This window comes from Neomonachus schauinslandi, chromosome 16, assembly GCF_002201575.2.
Source record: "Neomonachus schauinslandi chromosome 16, ASM220157v2, whole genome shotgun sequence".
Lineage (NCBI taxonomy): Eukaryota > Metazoa > Chordata > Mammalia > Carnivora > Phocidae > Neomonachus > Neomonachus schauinslandi.
The window spans coordinates 12,591,829-12,611,245 of record NC_058418.1 but is presented as its reverse complement, the minus strand read 5'-3'; the positions used below and the strand labels follow the sequence as shown (position 1 = coordinate 12,611,245).

The 19,417-nt window shown below is 52.7% G+C and overlaps 1 protein-coding gene across 1 annotated transcript in view; it reads left to right on the top strand.

The window, feature by feature from the left end:
* Nucleotides 1–19,417, top strand: part of SPTBN4 (spectrin beta, non-erythrocytic 4) — a 73,178-nt gene that overhangs the window by 8,534 nt on the left and 45,227 nt on the right. The window contains exons 2-13 of the mRNA XM_044911372.1: nt 5,442–5,593; nt 6,916–7,089; nt 8,742–8,833; nt 9,777–9,857; nt 10,981–11,096; nt 12,872–12,984; nt 13,080–13,267; nt 13,342–13,459; nt 13,735–13,893; nt 14,494–14,796; nt 15,055–15,205; nt 19,196–19,410. Of these exons, the coding sequence (XP_044767307.1) occupies nt 5,442–5,593; nt 6,916–7,089; nt 8,742–8,833; nt 9,777–9,857; nt 10,981–11,096; nt 12,872–12,984; nt 13,080–13,267; nt 13,342–13,459; nt 13,735–13,893; nt 14,494–14,796; nt 15,055–15,205; nt 19,196–19,410 (1,862 nt within the window). The remainder of the gene's footprint in view (nt 1–5,441; nt 5,594–6,915; nt 7,090–8,741; nt 8,834–9,776; nt 9,858–10,980; nt 11,097–12,871; nt 12,985–13,079; nt 13,268–13,341; nt 13,460–13,734; nt 13,894–14,493; nt 14,797–15,054; nt 15,206–19,195; nt 19,411–19,417) is intronic.

Here is a 19,417-nt window from a genome sequence, read left to right as displayed (position 1 = left end):
CTCGTCGACTGTGTGCTTGTGTAGACTTGTATTTGAAATTTTTCTTAGTTTGAATTCCTAATATGGTAAATATCAATAAGTAAAACCACTATAAACAAGAAAAAAAAATAAAAAAATAAAAAATAAAAAAATAAAAAGTCACACAAAAAAATGACAACTAGGGCGCCTGGGTGGCTCAGTCGCTAAGCGTCTGCCTTCGGCTCAGGTCATGATCCCAGGGTCCTGGGATCGAGCCCCGCATCGGGCTCCCTGCTCGGCGGGAAGCCTGCTTCTCCCTCTCCCACTCCCCCTGCTTGTGTTCCCTCTCTCGCTGTGTCTCTCTCTGTCAAATAAATAAATAAAATCTTAAAAAAAAAATGACAACTTACTATGAGCACAGTGGCGGAGGTAGGACAGTTGTCATTTGGGTTGGAGTCTTGACAAACCCAAAGGTATGGGTGCCAGCTAGAGTCGCGGCAGGAAGCCGATGGCTCCCCTCAAGGGAGTAAAACTGAGGAGAGCTTAATGAAGGGACTAGTTGCAGAGGTGTGGCCGGAGTTGTGGGAAGCTGCAAGGCCAGCGGACACCCCAGGGACTGGGGCACGGCAGGCAGTGGTGAGGGGGCAGAGGCCTCCCAAGTTGGGGGTGTAGAGAGAGGAAACAGGTGCTGATGAAAGCTTTCAGTTCAGGCAGGGAGGGAATAAATCTCTCAGCCCTTCCTTTCTCCTTTTTTTTTTTTTAAATTTAATTTATTTATTTGAGAGAGAGAGAGAGCATATAAAGGGAGGAGCAGAGGGAGAGGGAGAGAGAATCTCACGCAGACTCTCAGTTGAGCCCGGAGCCCAACGCGGGGCTCGGGGCTCGATCTCAGGACCCTGAGATCATGACCTGAGCGGAAATCAAGAGTTAGATGCTCAACCGACTGAGCCACCCAGGACCCCCTCCTTTCTCCTCTAATCTGCTAGCCAAACCCAACCGAAAGTCTGAGGCCTTTGGGGGTTGCGGAGCCCATTCATACAGTCCACACGAGCAGTCTCCCCGTGCCCAGAGCACGTACAGTAGAGGCGACACCCCAGGGGCAAACGGAAGATACCCTACTGGTAGCCAAACACGCTCACCAGCACAGTAAACATTCAGTGTCATCGGAGGTCAGAAGTGACACTCCGGAACCTATCTGGTTTCACCCCCACTGTGGTTTTTGTTTTGTTTTGTTTTTTTAAGATTTCTTTATTTAGGGGCGCGTGGGTGGCTCAGTCTACGAAGCGACTGCCTTCGGCTCAGGTCATGATCCCAGGGTGCTGGGATCGAGCCCCGCATCGGGCTCCCTGCTGGGGCGGGGGGGAAGCCTGCTTCTCTGTCTTCCTCTGCTGCGCCCCCTGCTTGTGCTTTCTCTGTCAAATAAATAAATAAATAAATAAATAAATAAATAAAATCTTAAAAAAAGAAAAAGATTTATTTATTCATTTGAGAGAGAGTGCCCATGCCCTCGAGTGGGGGGAGGGGCAGGGAGAGACTCTTTAAGCCGACTCCCTGCTGAGCATGGAGCCCGGGATAGGGCTGATCTCACAACTCCTGAGATCAGGACCTGAGCGGAAACCGAGTCCGAAGCTTAAGTGACTGAGCCAGCCAGGCGCCACACCCCCACTGTGTTTTGTTTCTTTTTTTAATAGATTTTATTTATTTATTTGAGAGGGAGTGAGAGAGAGAGAGAAGGAGCAGGGGGATCAGGCAGAGGGAGAGGGAGAAGCAGGCCCCCCACCTAGCAGGAAGCTTAATGTGGGGCTTGATCCCAGGATCCTGGGATCGAGCCCCGCATCGGGCTCCCTGCTCTGCGGGAAGCCTGCTTCTCCCTCTCCCACTCCCCCTGCTTGTGTTTCCTCTCTTGCTATCTGTCTCTCTGTCAAATAAATAAATAAAATCTTTTTAAAAACAATCCAGATTTGGGGCTTATTGTGGAATATCAAATGATATGACAACACTGGGGCTCCGTTCCAAGGAGGCTCCGGTCACAGGGGCTGTGTGGCTGCTGCCCCTGTTCTAGGGCCTCGTTTTCTCAGTTTCAGAGCCTGCCTGGCCCCTGTGGGCATTTCAGTTCTGGACCCCAATTCCATGCTAACAAGATTGTAGTCACAAAAACCAAAATCTCATGGCATCGTGCTTTATGATGTCACCATCCGGATGGCCCTGGAGGTGTTTCTATTCATTTCCTTTGGGTATCATCAAAATGAAATTATGAAATAAAAAAATATTCTCATGGATCCCTGTCTTCCAAGCATAAGTTCCATTGATAAGAATCCATTGATTTAGTCCAAACCCCTCATTTTGCAAATGGGAAAATGGAGCCCAAAGAGGAAAAATGTCCACTTGAAGTCAAACAGCGTGTTATCAATAGAAGCAGGACTGAATGCAATTGTCCTCATTCTGGCACCACACTGAGGAGTGCACAGAAGTCCCACTTTGGCTTCAGCGTTGGCCAAAATCTGATGTTTGGCTCGGGCACCCGCCATTGGAAGGCAAAATAACCAAATACTCAATTCAATGTCTATTCCATTACCACTTCCTGGTGTGTGATTGATGATCAGGTGTTCACATGGGTCCTCATCCTCTCCACACAACACAAAACGCACATTTTTAAAAAAGATTTTATTTATTTATTAGAGAGAGCGCGAGTGAGCGAGCGTGCGCACAAGTAGGGGGGAGGGACAGAGGGAGAGGGAGAAGCCGTCTCCCTGCTGAGCAGGGAGCCCGATGCGTGGCTCGATCTCAGGACCCTGGGATCATGACCCAAGCTGAAGGCAGACGCTTAACTGACTGAGCCACCAGGTACCCCCAAAATGCACATTTAAACAAACAAGGTATTTCATATGGATTTACTATTAATTTCTGCATATTTACTTTTAAATTAGAAGTAAACATTCAAGATCTTGTTTAAAGTAAAAAAAAAAAAATACAGGTCAGTCAGTGGCTATTTTCTAGCAATTTATATATATTTTCACTGCCAGAATCAAGTGCAATATTTAATATTACAAAAGAGGGGCGCCTAGCTGGCTCAGTTGGTGCAGCATGAGACTCTTGATCTTGGGGTCATGAGTTTGAGCCCCACGTTGGGGGTAGAGTTTACTTAATAACAAAAATAATATTATGGGGCACCTGGGTGGCTCAGTCGGTTAAGCGTTCAACTCTTGATTTCAGTTCAGGTCATGATCTCGGGGTCATGAGATGGAGCGCCAAGTCTGGTTCCACACTCAATAGGGAGTCTGCTTGGCCCTCTCCCTCTGCTCCTCCCTGGCTTGTGTTCTCTCTCTTTCTCAAATAAATAAGTAGAACCTTAAAAAAAAAAAAGACTCACCCAATTTAAAAACGGACAAGGGATTTGCATAGACATCTCTCCAGGGAAAATACACCAATGGCCAGTAAACATAAGAAGATGCTCACCATCATTAGTCACCAGGGAAATGCAAATCAGAACCACATTGAGAGACCACTTCATATCCCTAGAATGGCTGTGATCAAATGGGGAATAGCAAGGAGTGGTGAGGATGTGGGGACACTGGGACCCTTGTACAGTGCTGGTGGGAATGTAAAATGGTGCAGCCACTTTGGAAAACAGTCTGGCAGTTTCTCAAAAGGTTAATCGGAGGGGTGCCTGGGTGGCTCAGTCGGTTGAGTGTCTGACTCTCGATTTCGGCTCAGGTCACCATCTCAGGGTCGTGAGATCGAGCCCCACTTGGGGCTCTGCACTGAGCGGGAAGGCTACCTGGGATTCTCTCTCCCTCTCCCCCTCCCCTGCTTGTGTGCAAGCTCTCTCTCTCTCTCTCATAAATAAATAAATATTTTTTAAAAAGTTTAGTCATAGAGTTAACATAGAACCCAACCATTTCACTCCCAGGTATATACTCAAGATAACTGGAAACATGTGTCCACACAAAGACGTATGTACCCGAATGTTCATAGCCACATTATTCATAATAGCCACAAAGTGGAAACAACCCCAATGTCCAACCGCTGGTGAATAGATGAGTAAAATGCAGGATATCCACAGAATGGATATTATTTAGCCATAAAAAAGAAAGAAAGTACAGACACATGCCACAACATGGATGAACCTTGAAGACATGATGCTAAACGACAGAAGTCAGACACCGAAAAGTCATATATTGTATCATTCCACTGATATGAAATATGCAGAATAGGTAAATCCATAGAGACAGAAAATAGATTCATAGTTTCCTAGGGCTTGGAGAAGGGGGAATGGGGAGTGACTGCTCATGGGCACAGGGTTTTTTCTTGGAGGGATGAAAATGTTCTGATACTAGATGGTGATGCGGGTTGTACCACCCTTGGGAAAATACCAAAAATCACTGAATTTACACTTTAAAAGGGTGAATTTTATAGTGTGTGAATTATAGCTCATACTAAAGCTGTTATTTAAAAAAAAAAAAAGGACAGGCGCCTGGGTGGCTCAGTTGGTTAAGCGTCCCACACTTGATCTCAGCTCAGGTGTTGATCTTAGGGTGGTGAGTTTGAGCCCTGCGTTGGGCTTTGGTCACGGAGCCTACTTAACCAACTGAGCCACCCAGGCACCCCTTCGCCGAGCCTACTTTAAAAAAAAAGAAAAGCTAGTAGGAGAGGTTCCCGAGCAATGTCTTTGTCAGTGAGACAGCCGTTGAGCAGTTGCACATAATCTTCCGCCCCCACCTGTTGGCAGTCACGTGCCTACTCTGGGCCCCAGGGATGTGGGAAACTCGGGGTCCAGCTGGCAGTACAACTACCACAGGGTGGGGGTGGAGGGGTTCGGGTGTGTGTATGACATGGTTCCTGTCCTCAGGGGGCATTCCTCCTAGCATATCCCTTCCTTTTCATCCCCCACACCTCGCCAGTGCTAAGTCTTATTTTTTTCATCTGTGATTAACTCTCCAGTATGTCCCCTTCTCCCATTCCCAGCTTCTGTCCTGGTCTGCTTGTCATCTCTCTCCAGAGTCGCTTCCCCAGTCTCCACCCTGAGCTGCCATTCTTGCCTTCTCTGACCTACCCTCCCCACTCTCCACTCGGGCCAGAGGTGGTCCTGAAACACAACTCTCATTCTGCCCCACCCCCTCCTTAACCTTCCATAGCTCCCTAGTGTATTATCTGTGCCCCCACTAAACTGAGCTCTGGGAGGGAAGGCCTCTGTCTGTCCTCAGTGCCTTAGAACAGTGCGGGGCACACAGTAGGTGCTCAAATATTGATTGAATCAACAGGGTCAACTGGGATGAGACCCGGGGAAGGCTTCTTGTGGGAAGTGATATCTCAGGAAAGCTTTAAAGGACCTGTCTCCAGGTGGGCAGCGAAGGGTTTGTGCAAAGCCCTGATTGTTGCAGAGCTGGGCGGAAACAGGATCTGGGCCAGGAGTGGAGGGCTGGGGAGAAGCTGCAAGGGGGAGGTATTGGGGATGCGGGGTATCCTCAGAGCCTGTCTTTCAGATGAGCGCGAGGCCGTGCAGAAGAAGACCTTCACCAAGTGGGTGAACTCGCATCTCGCCCGCGTCGGCTGTCACATCGTGGACCTCTACGCCGACCTCCGCGACGGCTTTGTGCTCACACGGCTCCTGGAAGTGCTGTCTGGGGAGCAGCTGGTGAGGGGACCTGAGGGCCTGGGGGAAGGCGGCGGCCCTGGGATCCCGGGCTGGGTTATCATAGGGTCCGGCTTATGGGTGTGTGGAACGTCCTAGAAGGGCCCGGCGAGTTAGCGGCCCTTTATTCAGGTGGGTAGGGCTATGGCACAGAGGTGGGGCTTGGGTGAGCCTGGGGGCGTGGCTGGGAACGGAAGCGGGGTTCTGTGGAAGGTGAGGGCCGCGGTTCCTGCGGACTCTGGGCTTGGGGTGGGGAGGAGCTCTGTTGGAAGTGGTGGGGCTATTGGAGAAGGAAGGGGCTTTTTTAGAGGGGGCTGGCCTGGGTAGTGCGGTAGCAAGGCGGAGGGCTATAAAATAGGGGCAGGATGCTATTGCAGGGGGTCGATGGGTGAGGGTGCATTTGTCATCGGAAGGGGAGGCGTAGGTCATGGAAATCTGGGGCACCAGACAGAACGCTGGTGTGAGTTTGGCTTGTGGTATGGCTTGCAGTTGTATTTCTGGGCTTGGATGAGGCTTCATGGCAAAGGTGATTCTGATGGGAGTTAGAGATTTATTAAAGGAGCTCAGAAATCGTGGGTGGCATGGCTATAGCACAGAAACAAACTAGTGCTGGGGCGCCTGGGTGGCTCAGTCGGTTAAGCGTCTGCCTTCGGCTCAGGTCATGATCCCAGGGTCCTGGGATTGAGTCCCGCATCGGGTTCCTTGCTCCACGGGGAGCCTGCTTCTCCCTCTCCCTCTGCCGCTCCCTCTGCTCGTGCTCTCTCTCTGTCTAATAAATAAATAAAATCTTTAAAAAAAAGAAAAAGAAAAAAAAAGAAACAAACTAGTGCTATAAACGCGGGGAGACCTGAGGGAATGGGCGTGGCTCTCCGCAAGGGCCTGAAAGGGAGGCAGTGAGGGGTGTGGCCATGGATCTAGTGGCCAGACCAAGGTGGCCTGGAGCAGACATCCAGCGGAAAGGACGGGGAGTAGGGTTATTGGCGAGGTTGCTGAGGCCTCTAGATAAGAGGTGTGGCTATCAGGTTGGAGGCGGAGCTTCAGTAAAATGGGTGGAGACGGGAACTAGAATAAGCCAAGAAGGGAACGGGCTCTTAAAAGGGTCTCGTTACGGGAAGGGGCAGGCTTCTTTAAAAGGACTGGGTCCTGGGCGCCTGGAAAAAAAAAAAAAGGATTGGGTCCTTGGTCTTTGAAAAGACCGAAGGGGCGTGGCCTGGGCGTGGACATCCAGGGGGCGTGGCTATGGGGGCCGGTCTTCTTTGGAAGGGGTGAGGCCGAGGGCACAGTGTTCTCGGCCAGGCCACCCCCCAACGCCCCTGCCACCCTAGCCAAGGCCCACGCGCGGTCGCATGAGGATCCACTCGCTGGAAAACGTGGACAAGGCGCTGCAGTTCCTGAAGGAGCAGCGCGTGCACCTGGAAAACGTGGGCTCGCATGACATTGTGGACGGGAACCACCGGCTGACTTTGGGGCTAGTGTGGACCATCATCCTGCGCTTCCAGGTGATCCCCAGGTGACCCCTGCCCGGCCCGCCCCCCAACGTGTGGCCTTAGGAGGGCATCCCACGCTCACTCCCCCACTTATTCATTCATTCCAAACATTTTCCCAATAGGATCCAGGAAACCTAATCCCAGTGGTGGGGGTGAAAATTAAGATAAAAATAATAATAATTATCACCACCATCACTATGATCATTTACATATTTTTTACTCTGTTCCAGGCACTGTTCTAAGCACTTGGCATTTAATAGCCCAACAACCCCATAAATTAGATACCATTCATTACATTTTACCATAAGGAAAGTGAAGCCCAGAGAGGCAAAGTAATATGTTCAAGGTCACACAGCTGGGGAGTGGAGCTGCAATTCAAATCCAGGCATTTTTGCTCCAGTTCAGAAACAAAATCGACAAATTTTCTGCCTCTATGGAGCTTTACACTGTGGTGGGGGAGACAGACAGTAAACAAACCCTTAAATACATAGACAAGAGATGGATGAGGAAAGGATCAGCTCTAGGTAAGAGCTATGCAGAAAAGAATAGATTATGATAAAGCATAAAAAATACAAAATATCAGGTTGATAGTGTTGAGATTTTAGACTCGGTGGTCAGAGAAGTGCTCTCTGAGAAGCTGATGGCTGCATGACATGAAGATGAAGGGAGAAAGAATTCCAGGCCAGAGACACAGCATCTGCAAAGGCCCTGACTAAGGTGGGAAGGAGCTGGAATGTCGAAGGTATAGAAAGGCCAGTGTGGCTGGAGAATGGGAGGCAAGGGGGAACCAGGGAGGAGATGAGGTCAGAAGGGTTGACAGGGCCTAGGTGATCTGCGATTAGCAGTTTTGATTTTATTCTGTTTGAGATGGGGAGAAATGAGAGAGTTTTATCAAGAGGATAGACATAGGGACGCCTGGGTGGCTCAGTCGGTTAAGCATCTGCCTTCGGCTCTGGTCATGATCCCAGGGTCCTGGAATTGAGCCCCACATTGGGCTAAAATCTTAAAAAAAAAAATCAAGTGGTTGTCGAAGGCCTCACTGAGAGGTGACAAATGAATCAAGACCTCAAGTTGGGGTGGAGCCATGTGGGCCCCTGAGGGAATGAACAGGCAGTGCAAAGGCCCTGAGGTGGGAGGGCACTGGTGATTAATGAAGAGGACAGCAGGTCTCTGGAGCAGAGTAGGCTGTTGAAGATGAGGTCAGAGACATAACAAGGGGAAGTTTACTTTTGCCATGAGTGAGATGGACCCACCGAGGGTCTCGAGGATGGGAGGGAGGCATGCGATCTGTTCCGGGTGCTCACAGGGTCCCTCTCTGCTGTGAGAACAGACTGTGGGGGCAGGAGCAGGGAGACCAGCATGCACGTGACTGCACTAGCCCAGGCCAGAAATGATGGTGGCTTGGATCAAGGAGGTGGGCCAGACGCCAAAGTGTGGAGGCTTCCCTGGAAACTGAGACCCTAGTCCACAACTGCCTCCCCCAATTGTAGATGTCCCGGCCCACTCCAGATCCCACTCTCACGCTCTTGAACCCCCAGCCCCAGCCTGAAGCTGCCTCTCCCATCTCCTTTGTCACCTACCACTCTCCCTGGCAATGGGGGACGCCGGTATCTCCCAGGCTCAAGCCTTCCGGGTCCCAGCAGCCATGTTTGGTATCCTCACAGATTCAAGTGATCAAAATCGAGACTGAGGACAACAGAGAGACCCGCTCAGCCAAGGATGCACTGCTTTTGTGGTGTCAGATGAAGACAGCCGGGTAAGCACACCCCCTACCCGGTGCCCCGACCAGGCCGGCGGGGCCCTAACCTAATCTGGAGAGTTCCTTCTGGGACAGGACTGCAAGGGGCCGCCCAAGTCCTCAGTGTCCAAAGTTACATCTGAAGTTAATGAACTGATAAATAAAATGCATCCACTCTTCTGACCTTGACAAATAAACCCGTGTAACAATCTGGAAGGCCGGGTTCAAATTTAGAACTCGGGCTCGTCAGAGCAGTCTTGTAGAGTAGTGGACTGTCCCCTCCGTCCCTGCACCTCGAGAGGCCTCACGTGCACCTGTGTGGACATCCCAGTCCTATTCCTGAGCTCTGGCCACCCTCCCACCCTGAAAGCAGCCACCCCTTAGCCTAAGAGGGCCCACCCTGGGGCTCAGGCGGTCCCAGGGAGAAGTTCAGGCTTCTGGGTACCTTCAGTGGGACTGAGAAAGGAGCTGTGCAGGCTCTGCTGGGAAGTCCCCAGGACCCCCAGCGCTTTACCCTGCGGGAGGGGTGTGGCCTGGACCTCGGTGCCCTCTGGAGAGCTGCCCCTGGGAGGCAGGGGAGGCATGGATGGAGACCGGGCTTTCTCTGACGCTCAGCCTTCTGGAACTGGCTGCCTGTCTTGCAATGCTGTCTTTCCTGGTGTCTTGTGTTTACCTCCATGTCTGCTTTTCCTTGTTTTCTATCCTCCCTCCCTCTTCGCTCTCCCCTCCTATCTCCTCCCCTCCCTCCTTTCTTTCCCCATCTCTGTCTGTATCTTGTTTTCTCTCCATCTCTCTCTCTTTCCATCTCCCTGCCTCAATTGATCCATCTATCTATCTATCTATTATCTATCCACCCACCCATCCATCCATCTCTGTCTATCTCTCTCTCTCTTCCTCCCTTCCTCTTTTTCCTCCTGACTGTCTCCATCTCTGCCTCTGTCTCTCCCTTCCATGCTGCCAGTTACCCTGAGGTAAACATCCAGAATTTCACCACCAGCTGGCGGGATGGCTTGGCCTTCAATGCGCTCATTCACCGGCACAGGTACCACCGGCCTGGGGGAGCCTGGCCCCGCCCCGCCCCGCCCCGCCCCCTACCCTGCGTCCCGTGGGTACACGCCTGCACACGTGTGCATGTAGATGACTTGAGGACCCATCCCTTCACACGCACGCCCTTCACACTTACACAAGGCACACACCCCTACAGAACCCTGTCCAGGCCACGTACTCTGTACACACGTGCCCTTACGTGGATGTGTATACACACTCACGCTCATGCGCACACACAGCCTGTGTTTGCTGCTTCAGTGCCCCCAGGATGGAGAGCTCACTTCCCCATGGACTGTCCTCTCTGGTGTGTGCACGGCCGCCTCCCCCTCATTAGCAAGTCCTTCCTCGAGGCGAGCCCCAGAGCCCCCCTTCTGCCTCCCTGCACACCCACCTTTCACACCCCTACGCCTGGCGCTGAATTGCCCGAGGGGTGGGCATCCAGACAAAGTGCACCCACATCGTGATTGTACACATGGCAGATTAGGGAAATTGAGGCCCAGAGCCTGGGAAGGACTTGCTCTGGTGTGGTGGGAGCGGAACCCAGCCTTTTCTGCTGTAGACACGTGTTCAGTCACAAGCCTTGCCTGTCACACCTACACACTCATACACATGGGGAGACCCAGCCCCACCCCCACAGCTAGAAACCCACCAGCTCTACCCAATGGCAACATTTACTGAGTGCTTCCTGTATACGCGGCATTGTTCTCAGTGCTTTCCAGTAAGTCACTTAATATTCAGCGAGCCCGTGAGGTGGATGCTAGTATTATCCCCATTTTACAGAGGAGAAAACCGAGGCACAGAGACAAAATAGCGTGAAAGCCAGGAAGTGGCCAAGTGAGGGTGTGGGCCCTGTGGGCTGGCTGCGTGATATTGCTTAGAAACACCCCCAAGTAGACACAGATGCGTAGTGAACTCAGTCACGCACGTGCCCTCACGCCATTCTCACAGCCACAGATAAATGCACGGACACGTACCAGCACACACAGCTCTCCCTGGGCCAGGTGGCGCCCCTCCTGCCCCTCGCCGTGGGTGGGGCTCCGACAAGGACGTCCTTCTGCCCCCTTGCCCACTGGCCCGGGAGCCTACCTGCTGCCTGCCCGCTCTGTGCCCCTGCCCAGGCCCGATCTCGTGGACTTCAGCAAACTCACCAAGTCCAACGCCAACTACAACCTGCAGAGAGCCTTCCGCACGGCTGAGCAGCACCTGGGGCTGACACGTCTGCTAGACCCTGAGGGTGAGCCCTGCACAGCCCCAGCCGGACTTCCTCTTGGGGGGACTTCTGACCCCAATGCCACCCGAAACTCCACTCCATCCTGCTGCAACACCATCCCAAACCCAAGGCCTTCCAAGTCCCAGCTCCCTCCCAGCCCCTCCCCTTCCTCATCTCCAATCCCTCCTCCTCCCCGTCTTCCTGTCCCTTCCTTTGGCATCTCCATCACCAACCCCAGCCTCATCCCCCTTCCTGTCTCCAACTGAACGCCCTCCTCTCCCCAACCCCATCCTGAGTCAGCTCCCCCCAAGCCCAACCCCCTCTCCCTCCCTAACTCTGGTCTCAGCCCCAAAGCCAAGCCCACCCCCAACATGATCCCCATCCCCATGCCCTGACTTCAGCCTCACTCCTAATCCGTGATCCTGCCAACACCAATCCCCCAATCTCTGGAATAACAGCTGTTCCTTTTCTCTGGTCATCTACTCTGTGCCCAGCACAGGGCTGGGAATTTTATGGAAACTTCTCCCCTTCATCCTCACACTGACCTGTTGGATAGAACTTATCCATCCTGTTTTAAAGTGATAGAAACTAAGGCTCAGAGATGTGGAGTCACTTGCCCAGCTTCACACTGCAAACCAGCAAACGGGACTCGTGTTAGCTGTATTCTTGCTCAGTGCCTGGCACATAGTAGGTGTTTAGTGGCTGTCGGTTTCATGAGTTAGTGAAGAGTAAAGGCCAAGTATAATATTGTGCACTCAGTGGGCAAATCAAAATAATAATCGGGATTCGTTGAGTTTGTCCTCTGTGCCAAGCTATTCTTTCTAATACTTACAGGTCTCCCAGGTGGCAGGTACTGTGATTATCCTTCCTGTTACACTGGGGAAACTGAGGCTCAGAGAAGTTAGGTCTATTTCCTAAGGATATACAGTGAGTAAGTGGTTGAACAGGGATTTAAGCACATGCTGCCTACAAAGTCCATGTCCTCAGCCTCCAACCTCACGTTATTTATACACTTCATATTTATTGAGTTCCTACTGTATGCTGAGACGGTGGTGAAAAAAGACAGGCATGGGGGCGCCTGGGTGGCTCAGTCAGTTGAGGGTCCAACTCTTGATTTCAGCTCAGGTCATGATCTCAGGGTCATGGGATCAAGGCCCACCTAGGGCTCTGCGATCAGCGGGGGGTTTGCTTGAGGATTTTCTCTCCCTCTCCCTCTGCTCCTCCCCCCACTCACATTCACTTGCACACGTGCTCTCTCTCTCTCTGTCTCTCGGATAAATAAATACATCTTAAAAAAAAAAAAAAGACAGGCATAGCCTTTGTCTTCATGGAGCTTAAACTCAAGCTAAGGACATGATTGCATAAATGAGTATTTAATTGCAAATTGTAAGTCCCAGGAGGCAATGATAAGATCCATGAGGAAGACTAACAGGCTGAACAGGGAGGCTTATCTGAGGCAATGTAAGTTGAGTTGAGCCCTGAAGGATGTGTGGGAGTTAGGCCCACAGAAGAGGGAACATTGTCCTACATAGTGAAAACAGCATGTGCAAAGGCCCTGAGGTGGAAGGCAGAATGGTGTGAAATAATTATGGTCATTTCTCTATGGTGGTTTGCATGTGTCAGGTACTATTTAATCCCATGAGGCCAATCCCCATTTGGCAGATACAAAAATTAAGGAACAGAGAGGTTAGTTATCTTGCCTGAGGTCACACAGCTAGTACGAGTGGGTTCTCTCTCCCTCTGCCCAATCCCTGTCAGAATGCTCACCGTCATGCTCCCCCACTCTCCTTTCTCCCCAGATGTGAACATGGAGGCTCCAGATGAGAAGTCCATCATCACCTATGTGGTCTCTTTCTACCACTATTTCTCCAAGATGAAGGCTCTGGCTGTGGAGGGGAAGAGGATCGGGAAGGTTTGGGGAGGCGAGGGATGGGGTGGGGGGAGCTTGGGAACCACCTGGAGGTACATCTGGGACAAGGCTGACCCCAGCTTCCTTTGCCGGCTCAGGTCCTGGACCAGGTGTTGGAGGTGGGGAAGATCATTGAGCGCTACGAGGAGCTGGCAGCCGAGCTGCTGGCCTGGATCCACCGCACCGTGGGCCTCATCAGCAACCAGAAGTTTGCCAACTCACTGAGTGGGGTGCAGCAGCAGCTTCAGGCTTTCACGGCCTATTGCACCCTGGAGAAGCCAGTCAAGTGAGGCCCAGCTCAGGAGGGAGGGCGGCAAGTGGAGGTGTGGAGGCAGGGTTCCTGAGCTCCAGCCCCTTCAGGTTTCAGGAGAAGGGGAACCTGGAGGTGCTGCTCTTCAGCATCCAGAGCAAACTGCGTGCCTGTAATCGTCGCCTCTTTGTGCCTCGGGAGGGCTGTGGCATCTGGGATATCGACAAGGTGAGGTTGAGAATGTTGGGGAGAGGCGAGGTTACTCTGTGCGGGTGTGTAGGTTGTGCACTGCTCAAGGGAGCCATCTACATTGTAGACATCATGGACTGGATATTCATCCTGACGGTTTTCCATCAGGGAAGTGCCATGAAGGAGCAATTTTCTTTTTTTTCCAGTTTACACAAAGGTGCTGTAAATGCTAGGAGTCACCTCAGACAGAGAAGCCAGGGCCATTAAAATGTGGGACGTTGTTGGGGTCTGACAGCTGCCTCCTGTCTCCCTAGGCCTGGGGCCAGCTGGAAAAGGCAGAGCACGAACGGGAGGCTGCTCTGCGGGCTGAGCTGATCCGGCAAGAGAAGCTGGAACTACTGGCCCAGAGGTTTGACCACAAGGTGGCCATGAGGGAGAGCTGGCTGAATGAGAACCAGCGCCTGGTCTCCCAGGTACCGCGTGCAGGGCTTGGCTCTGGGGGAGATGGAGGGAGGGCAGGGCTGCTGGCCCTGGGACCAGAGAGGGAAACTCGATCTCCTAAGCGACAGAAAAGTGTCAGATTAGTCTCCCAGGTGGCAAATGACGGTGGGAAGGGAGAACTGGTCTCCTAAGTGAGCGGTGGGGGAGGGGAATGGGCCTGATCTCCAAGGTAACAGGAGAGTGAGGTTGGTCTCCAGGGTAACTAGAGAGGACGGAATTAGTCTCTTCAGAAATAGGGAGAGTATTTAATTAGACTCTAAGTGACAGAGGAGGTTGTATCTGGTGTCCAGGGTAACTCGGGAGGATAGAATCAGTCTCCTAAGTAACAGGGTAGGGTAGGCCTGGTCCCCAGTCTCTAGGGCAATGGTAGGATGGGGACTGTTTCCTGAGTGACGAGTTTCAGGCTACAGATGTGATGGAGAAGTGTGGGGCTGGTCTCCAGGGTAACAGAGGAAGATGGGGCTGGACTCCAGGGTAACTGGGGATGGTGGGGGCAGGGGCAGGGTAACAGATGGACGGCTGGGGCAACATGGGTGAGCGTCTGTGGCCTGGCCTGCCCTGCCCTGCCCCAGGACAACTTCGGGTATGAGCTGCCGGCAGTGGAGGCCGCCATGAAGAAGCACGAGGCCATCGAGGCTGACATTGCGGCCTACGAGGAGCGGGTGCAGGGCGTGGCCGAGCTGGCCCAGGCACTGGCAGCCGAAGGTTACCATGATGCCCGGCGTGTGGCCGCCCAGCGTGACAGCGTCCTGCGCCAGTGGGCCCTGCTGACCGGGCTGGTGGGGGCCCGGCGGACGCGGCTCGAGCAGAACCTGGCCCTGCAGAAGGTCTTCCAGGAGATGGTGTACATGGTGGACTGGATGGAGGAGATGCAGGTGGGGCCGGCCCCGGGCGGGAGGGTGGGCATGGTGGGCCGGGACAGCAAGGGAGGGCTGTCGACACTGAAAGTGTTATAAGGGAGCTGGAGAGGGATGGAGAGAGAGAGAGATGTTGACAGGGACAAGGAGATTGAGACAGAGATCAGAGTTCAAGAGATGGTTTGGAGGAGCAGAAGAGTAATCCAGGACAGTGCGGGGTGGGGCTGGCCTGAGGGCCAATGCCAAGCATGTGCTCAGTGCTGCCCCCTCTGGTAGGCTCAGCTGCTGTCCCGCGAGTGCGGGCAGCACCTGGTGGAGGCCGAGGACCTGTTGCAGAAGCATGGACTGCTGGAGGGGGACATCGCGGCCCAGAGTGAGCGGGTGGAGGCTCTCAACGCTGCTGCCCTGCGTTTCTCTCAGCTGCAGGGTGAGTTTGGGCTTGGGGGTTGGGTGGAGACTGTCAGGGCTGGTGCTCATAGAAACTCCTAAGAGAGAGTATGAAGCAGTGAGCTCCCTGTCTTTGGAGGGATCCAAGCACAAAATAGGATCACACTCCATTGGGGATATCATGGGGGAAATTATTGCTTGGAGTGGAGGTTAGACCACATGACTTCTTCCTGCTTTGAGATTCTGCAGTCATTTTTATCGAGCACTTATATATATATTTTTAAGATTTTTATTTATTTATTTGACAGAGATAGACACAGCGAGAGAGGGAACACAAGCAGGGGGAGTGGGAGAGGGAGAAGCAGGCTCCCCGTGGAGCAGGGAGCCTGATGCAGGGCTCAATCCCAGAACCCTGGGATCATGACCTGAGCAGAAGGCAGGGGCTTAGTGACTGAGCCACCCAGGCGCCCCTATCGAGCACTTGTCTTATGCTAAGCCCTTCACAGCCAAATGTCAATGAATACCATAAAAAGACTGTGTAAGGTAATATATAGTCAGGGCCTGTTCGGCAGCAAATGAAAGAAGTATCAGTTAGCTTAAGGAGAAAAGGGGAGTCACTAAAATGTCCAGAGAGGGGCAAGTTCAGCTTCAGGCATGGCTGGATCCAGGGATTGTCCCATGATGCTTTTAAGACTCCGTTTCTCTGACTGTAGTCTCTGTGTTTGTGTCACTGTTGGGCCGTCCCTCCTGTTGTGGTATAAATCTGGGGTCATTCAGCCCTGTGTTTACATCCTAGCAACTTAGACCCAGCAGGAGACAAGCCCCTCTCCTCCAATATTTCTGACAAAAAGTTCAAGGAAAGCTTTCATTAGCCCACTGTGGGTTCCCTCCCCTCTGCTCAGCCAAGCATTGTAACCCCCGGCTCTCCAGTGAGCTAACTGGCCACATCTATGTGACATGGCCACCCCGGGGCCAAGCGTAGGGTCAAGCTCTTTCCAAAGACATGAACCAAGGAAGAGGAGGGTGGGAAGCCATTACCAGCAGCAGGGGCGTGGATGCTGATAGGCAAGACCAAGACTGGCTCTGATAAGGTTCTCATTGTATTGATGCCGATACCCTCCAGTCACAGACCAGAAGGAATCCCCCTGTGGTCAAATCCAGTTGGGTTTGTCAGCTCGTTGCACACACCCTGGGAAACCCTGGGGCCTCTCAGTAGGAGGGTGTCAGGACGGGCTTGTTATAGGATGTGGGCTGGCGTTAGGGGATTTGGGCATGATTTGTGCAGTGTGTGTTGCTGCGGGTTGCACACTGTCAGGAGGCAGGAGTAACTAGGTGGTTGCTCATCTTAATCGTTTGTATCCAGGCCGTGGGAGGAACAGGAAATGGTAGTGGTCATTCACCTGAGCTGGGTGAGGGGGATGGCTGGCGGTTTCTGTGGCTTGCACAGTGACCTCTATTCTGTGTGCGCTCTGACATGATCATGGAAGGGCCTTGTTTCCATCCCACTCCCTCGTGGTCGCAGAGTGGCCTTGTCTGAAGCTGGTGTCCTGAGAAACTGTATGCTAGTCGCCAATGCTGCCAAGGCTGCTTTTTGCTTTCTTGCAAAAGAAAAGGAAAGGGGGCCCCTGGCTGGCTCAGTGGGTAGAGCATGCAACTCTAAATCTCAGGGTCGCGAGTTCAAGCCCCACATTGGGAATGGAGCCTACTAAAAAAAAAAATTAAAAATAAATTATTAACGGGCACCTGGGTGGCTCAGATGGTTAAGCGTCTGCCTTCGGCTCAGGTCATGGTCCCAGGGTCCTGGTATCGAGTCCCACATCAGGATCCCTGCTCAGCGGGGAGTCTGCTTCTCCCTCTGCCTCTCTCTCTCTCTGTCTCTTATGAATAAATAAATAAAATCTTTAAAAAAAAAAAAAAAAGAAAGGAAAGGAAAGGAAAGGAAGGCCCAGAGCTGTAGAGCTAAGAGGGTTCCAGGCTGGCCTTTCTCACTCCTGTGTCTGGAACCTCAGCCCTTGGGAATCTTTTTTTTTTTTTTTTTTTTTTTAAAAGTTTTTTTTTTTTTATTCATGAGAGACAGAGAGAGAGAGAGAGAGAGAGAAGCAGAGGGAGAAGCAGGCTCCCAAGGAGCAGGGAGCCCGATGCGGGACTCGATCCCAGGACCCCGGGATCATGACCTGAGCCGAAGGCAGACGCCCAACCGTCTGAGCCACCCAGGCACCCAGCCCTTGGGAATCTTGAAACATCGGTAGAAAAGGCAGGGACTGTCTGGCTTGCAGGCTGGTGCGGAGGGGCGGTTCTCACCCTCATGGGCTGAGTCCAATGGGGAAGTCTTCTTCCAAGCCCCATCGGGACATGGCCACCCTGGTTCAGCCCCTCGCCCACATCCCTACCCCAGGAGACGCTGTTGGGACCCTCTCCTTCCCCTTTTGGATGTTTGCCCCAGGAGCCTCCCTCTGCTCTTTGCGAGATCTTGGCGCCAGGTGGCAGCCAGCAGGCACCACACAAACGGCAAAGAGGCTGGTGTGGGGTCTGTGTTGTCATGGTGATGGGAGGCCATGCTGCCTGATACGGGGTCCGAAGGTTGGGCCTCCCGGTCTGCCACTTCTTAGCTGATCCTGGGCAAGTGGCTTCCTTCCCCCAACCTCAGTTTCTTCATCTGTAAGATGGGGCTAGTAACGATACTGCCCCACAGGGTGGTTGTGAGGATGAAGCGACACTGTGCCAGAGTCAGGTCTGGATACACGGATGCCTGTTGCTGTTGATTATTCAGTTGGATGCCGTGGTATTTGGGTCAGTTTCAGCGAATGTCCAGAATTCCAGAAATGGCGCATTCCATCTAGGGCAGCGTCTCTCACAGGGTTTTGACCCAGTAAGAAATACGTTTACCTCCTGACCCAGAGTTCACACGCACGCATGCACATACAGGCACAAAGGTTTTATGAAACAATACCTCCTCTTGCCCCGTGTGTTGCATCCTGATATTTTCTATTCGTTCTATTCTATTCGATTAAAGAAATGCTGAGCCATTAAGTTAATTTCACAATTCTCTCGTCACAAACCAGAAGTCTAGGAGGAAGGCAAATGAACTATTTGAAGAAAAAAGGGAGTTCAGGTCATCCCTGGAGTTAAGAGATAAGGTAACAGAGGACGAGAGGGGGAACCCAGAAAATTGCTTAAGAATAGAGACATTTGGGCGCCTGGGTGGCTCAGTCGTTAAGCGTCTGCCTTCGGCTCAGGTCATGATCCCAGGGTCCTGGGATCGAGTCCCACATCGGGCTCCCTGCTCCGCGGGAAGTCTGCTTCTCCCTCTCCCACTCCCCCTGCTTGTGTTCCTGCTCTCGCTCTCTCTCTGGCAAATAAATAAATAAGATCTTTAAAAAAAAAAAAAAAAGAATAGAGACATTTCCCACTGCCTAGCTGGCTCAGGGGTAGAGTTCGCAACTCTTGATCTTGAACCCAGAGATCAAGAGTTGCGAACTCTAAGTTCGAGCCCCACGTTGGGTGTAGAGATTACTTAAAATAAAATAAAAATAAAAAGAATAGAGATTAAAAAAAAAAAGAATAGAGATGTTTCATTTGGTCCAGTCCTGAAGGAAACACAATTTACCCTAAAACATAGAGAGTCTAGGATTCTCTGAATCTCAGTTTCTACCCAACATTCAATCAGTAATAAGTCACCATTTTAATTAGCTACTGCTCTGGGCTCCACCCACTGCTGGGCAATGGTGGGGACCCAGTGTGACGGAGACAGCCCCAGGCCCAGCCCTCATGGGGCTCCCAGTCCAGTGGGGTTAGCGCCGGGATGGGGGGAGTGGTGCACAGGCTGAGGGCTCAGGGCTGGGATGGGGGAAGCAGAGAAGCCTGGGGGAGCCAGAGAAAGCTGCCTGCTCCAGACAGCGTATCAGGGAAGGCTGCCCGGAGGAGGGGACGCGCAGCCTGGCACCAAGGACCGGGCAGGTAGCCTGCACCTCGCTCTCGGGCGCCCCCTGGTCCGTGCCCAACCCGGGATCCTCCCCTTCTCCTGGCCCAGGCTACCAGCCCTGCGACCCGCAGGTCATCTGCAACCGCGTGAACCACGTGCACGGCTGTCTGGCGGAGCTGCAGGAGCAGGCGGCGCAGCGGCGCGCGGAGCTGGAGGCCTCGCGGAGCCTGTGGGCGCTGCTGCAGGAGCTGGAAGAGGCCGAGAGCTGGGCCCGCGACAAGGAGCGCCTCCTCGAGGCGGCGGGCGGCGGCGGCGGCGGCGCGGCGGGCG